Source organism: Nicotiana sylvestris, chromosome 6 (assembly GCF_000393655.2).
Source record: "Nicotiana sylvestris chromosome 6, ASM39365v2, whole genome shotgun sequence".
Lineage (NCBI taxonomy): Eukaryota > Viridiplantae > Streptophyta > Magnoliopsida > Solanales > Solanaceae > Nicotiana > Nicotiana sylvestris.
Window position 1 is genome coordinate 211268435 of NC_091062.1, and position 5171 is coordinate 211273605.

Genomic DNA, 5171 nt, shown 5'->3' on the forward strand with positions numbered 1-5171 from the left:
TGGTTGTTGTTGTTGTTGTTGATTGGATGGGTGAGATCATGAAAGGTAGAAACGATCATTTACACTTGGCTTGTACATAAATCCACGATTATAACAATTTTACCAAGAAAAAGCATGACATTTTTTTTCGTTACAATCCATACTTTTGCTGGACAAAATTGGCTTACCGTGACCAAACGAGGATATCGCAATACAGAATCCCCCAGACTCAAGTGAGGGACAATAAGGGAGGAGCATCGAGCAAGTGGGAATAATACATGTCATTAGGGGTGTTCATAAAAATTCGAACCAAATCGATCAAAAAAATCGATACTTTTTGGTTTGGTTTTGAAATTTAAAAACCGATCAAATTTGGTTTGGTTTTGGTTTTAATTAAAAAAACCGAACCAAACCGAATATAGGAGTAGCTATTTTAAATTTATTATTACACCTATATATATGTATACTTTTATACAAAGTTTTAAATTTTTTATAGTAAATATTAATCGTTTGCACTTTTAGTACAATTTTTTACCTTCACATTCTAATTTAATTGGTAGTTTTCCTTTGTTAAATGTAAGAATCTATTTCATGTTAAAAATAATATATTTTTAATTGAGTCCTTAAATTATTCATCACTATTTAATTCAATTATCATCAATATATCTTGGTAAATAATAGATTTCTCAAAGGGCAATTGATTTGATAGTGTTACATTAAAAATGTGGTCACCGAAATGTGTGTTTGGTAGTATATGTCTTATATTTAAGAAAAAACCGATAAATAACCAAAAAACCGACATAAACCGAATCGAGAAAAAACCAACTTAATTGGTTTGGTTCTAATATTTGAAAAACCGACTTACTTGGTTAGGTTTCTTTTTAGGGAAAAACCGATCCATGAACACCTCTACATGCCACAAATTTTTGTGAATGCTAATTTACCTGGTCAAGTATCAAATTGAAGCGATAACGTGTATTAATACCATGATTAAGTAGATAACATTAATGTACACACTAGAACGCAAGACTATTATTACCTTTTTCCATATTGCACCAATATAATCAGATAGTAACCTTAGGTCCTAATTTACTTGCATATGTATTGTTTAGTAAAAGTTGAACGCAACCCATTCGCAGCAAGAAAATAGTTACTTCAATACAAATTTAGATGTTCAAAAATGTAAAGAGCTGAACTTGTCTCAAGATAAAAGTGCTAAAACCAGATAATGAGAACAAAAAACTAAGCAAGCAACAATCTCAAAAAGGTCAAGCAGATCAACGGTAACGTCGGAGAGACAGAGTCTGGTTCCTTTTCCAGGTTCCCCTTCTTGATGGGCGATTTTTGTGGTAAAGATGTCCCTTTCCTCGGAGTCCCCTGTATTTCTTACCGGCTGAGGTGAGACCACGAAGTTCTCTATGCTTATGCACTGGGTTGCAGATCCAGTTGATCCTTGGATCATTGCGAATAGCAGCATGGGCGGCGTCAACCAATATAACCTCAAAGTACTTGTAAGTAGAATCCTACATTTGAGAAGCTTAAGATTACTGTTAATTCCCATTACTAAACCATGCCGTACAAATAGTATAAGCAAGCAATAAGAAACAAACTATAAATAACTCATTCCTCGAAGTAGAACCAATTACCAAGTGATGTTTGCATTTTAGAAAAATAAACAAAGTATAAACTAGCAATAAGAAACAAACTATAAATTACTCATTCCTCGAAGTAGAACCAATTACCAAGTGATGTTTGCATTTTAGGAAAAAAAAAACTAACCACCTCCTAAACCATTCTAGGATTTAACTCGTCAAGTTTAAAAGTTTGGTGTGCATCAAGAAACACAGTTGTTCGTGTTAATTAGAAATGAAATAACTTTACACTCTGGCATGTTAGAACATAAGAAATGCACTAAAAGTACAAGAAAATTAGTGAAAATAAAAACACAAACCTCATTAATCCAGTAAGAATTGAGGACTTTAAGACCAGCCAATTTCCTACCGGCACGCTCTTCAGCAACAGAGCGCTTGCTGCGCTGGAACTTCAGTTGGGTGACACCCTGGTTGGTGGGTTTACCATACACAATACCCTTGGGAACTGGCCTCTTCCTTCCACCACGTTTCACACGAACACGGTAGACCACATAGCCCTGGAAAGACAACAATCCCAATCATAACTTAGAAGAAATTCGGTACTATGGGAAATGACAAAGTGAAGTAACATGGTAAAAACAAAGACTTCTGCATTAGTACTGTTGCTCAAAAGAGTAACAGAAACAGAGTACTAAGAATATGGATTTCTGTTCTTTCTATCTAGGAACTGCACAGAAAGGATGAACAATAACATGGTCATACAGCCTTCAGAAGCAAACAATCAAAGATGTATGTATTTAGCATAACCAAGAACAAAAATAACATACAACAGTGAGAAAAATATAACTCAAGTCAAAGCCCTGTAACGATTAAAATACATTAAAAGTATGCATTTAACATAACCAAGAACTAAAATAAGATACAACAGTGAGACAAATATAACTCAACTTGAGTCAAAGCCCCCTAATGATTAAAATACATCAAACAGACCAGTATCAAATAGGGGTGGGCGTTCGGTACTTCGGTACAGTATTTAAGAATCTTGGTTCGGTACTTCTGTATTCGGTTTGTTAATTGTGCATACCAAATACCATACCGAAGTAGTTCGGCATGGTTCGTTATTATTTTGTTTGGTTCGGTACGGTTTCGGTACGTTTCTACTTTCCTTAACTGTGTATCTGTTTAACGACCCCCAAAAGATAATAAGACCATATAACCAAACCAATGTTAATGCTTCAACACTCTCGGCCAAAGAAACAACATTATATTCTTCGTTAATTATGAAATCATATTTTATCCTTTGTCGGGCCAAATTGTAAAATAAAAACATAAAAAGTAATATTTTCTCCACAAGTACCAGCAAAGAAATCGAGTAATAGAGTCAAATTGCCCAAAGTTTTTGCTCGGTTCTAGTTAGGAATTCCCTTTACACATGTTTGTTCAAATAATCCAAGAAATCGGGGAATGCTATATTTAATCTCAAATTAAAATGTTGATTATTACTCCAGCAATCTGATGTATGAATAAGTTTAAAATTTGTCATTTTATAAATATTCTAAAGGAAACGATCAAATTTTATTTCTAATGTGGTACTGTGTAAGAGAGGAATGAAGAGAGAGTTACACTGAGTCAGTTAAATGGAAAATAAGAGGAAAAGGAGTCGGCTGAAGATTGAACTCGTTGAAGTCTGTTTTGAGAAATATAAGAAAGTTAGAGTAAAAAATCTAAGGTAAAGAAATAAGACTTGGGTTGGGCACTACTTGGGCAACATGGGCTCCATTGGTCTCAATTTTTAGTTGGGCTACTCAAGTCTTAATCTATATAGTTATATTGTATACTTAAAAAGTGACCGCAATTCCAATACCCTAGAACCAAAGACCGAACCGAAGTACCGAAATATTAATTTATTAATACCGAAGAATGTACCAAATACCAAAGAACCTAAATCGAAATACCGAATTAATTAGGTCCGGTCCGGTTTTTCGGGATTTAGGATTTTATGCCCACCCCTAGTATCAAAAATTCAAACTTACTGTCACTGGAGAATAAAACAGCCAGACAGCCTTGACAAGCAAATTGGCAATCAGAGAAGTATGTATCACATATTACCAATAAATAAAGATACAACACTGAGATGAATATAACTAGACTAAATCATGGTAAAATATTAAACAGAAGAGTAACATAAAATCCAAACTTCCTTTTCATTGGACATCCAACTCACTATTTATGGACAAAAACATGCACAAGGCTAAAATATCAAGTCGCATTGTCAAGTAAATGATTATGACACAGCAGAAATGTACCTGCTTGGCTTTGTAGCCCAAGCGACGAGCCTTGTCAGGACGAGTAGGTCTAGTGACACGCACAATAGAAGGGAGCTGTCGGTACTCCCAGCACCTCACCCTTTGCAAGAACCTCATCACATCTGACTGCTTCTTCCTCCATAGCTCTGACACATACGTGTAAGCCCCTATATTTGCACCAAAACCAAACATCACATTCTATTCCAGTAATACCGATATCCATAAACCATCGATGTAACATTAAAAACCTCTACCTATCCAACTTTTACCGTAAAATATAAGACCAATTATATGTACACATGCATATCCTGAATGCTTTTTCTAATAATATTACATTTTTATCACAAAAATATATATAACTGACTGCGCGTGTACACATCCGTGTGTAAGTACACACATATGCGTATATGTATATATGTACGTATACATGCGTATGATTCAAATGCTAGATCTGCTTTATTCAGTCCAACAAATTATAGTGAAAATTCAGAGGTTCAACAAAATCATTAGAACAAAAAGGAACAACTGTCTGAGATTAATAGATGATTCAAAGTATAAACCTGTTCCAAACAAAAAGAAAAAATCTAAAGAAAATAAAAGATTATTCGCATTCAGCTAGATTTCCGACATGAATCAATTTAGCAAAGAGTACAATACAGAAGAGAGAGTTAGACGAACATACCCATTGAATCACTTCTGCTGCTCCTCTCCCTCTGTAGCTGCTCGGCGATGGCGACTAGGGTTTTTGAGTGAAGCGCATTATAAAAGGATTGCCATTACCCTCCTGGGCTATAGTCCTTCGGCCCATTGGCCCATTTAAAAACTGGCCCAAATCCCATTTTATCGAAGATTAGTGACTTGTATGGCCCGTTTGACCATGATTTTTGTTTCATTTTTTAACTTCAACTTGTCATTTGCAGAAATGTTAACAATAAAATACTTTTAATTATACGATACAATCAAACTGGCCTTGTTTGACAAGTGTTATTAGACCACCAAAGGATGTGGTGCAGTAGATGGAACTGCTCCTCCCTTAACCAGAGGTCTCGGGTTTGAGCTTTGGGTATGGAAAAATCCTTGGTAGGGAGCGCTCCCCCCGAATGGTGCCCTACGCGGCACGAATTTGAATATGGTCGGACTCCAATACGAGTACCGAACATCGGGTGGGAAACCAAATAAAAAAAAGAGACAAGTGTTACTGGTATTCTTCAATATTTAACACCAGAATTTAAAGAAAATTAGGTGAAAGCTAGAAAGTACTAAAGTCCTAAGATGTCTGGAGGCATCTTTTAGA

General features: G+C 35.3%; 1 protein-coding gene across 1 annotated transcript; it reads right to left on the reverse strand.

The window, feature by feature from the left end:
• Window positions 1-1111: 1111 nt before the first annotated feature.
• On the reverse strand, window positions 1112-4647 carry LOC104219650 (large ribosomal subunit protein eL15-like). The gene is made up of 4 exons (XM_009770353.2): window positions 4560-4647; window positions 3878-4044; window positions 1931-2128; window positions 1112-1502 (listed from the first exon to the last, which is right to left on the reverse strand). Exons 1-4 carry the CDS (start codon window positions 4561-4563, stop codon window positions 1257-1259), a joined length of 615 nt encoding a protein of 204 aa, XP_009768655.1. The 5' UTR covers window positions 4564-4647; the 3' UTR covers window positions 1112-1256.
• Window positions 4648-5171: the final 524 nt, after the last annotated feature.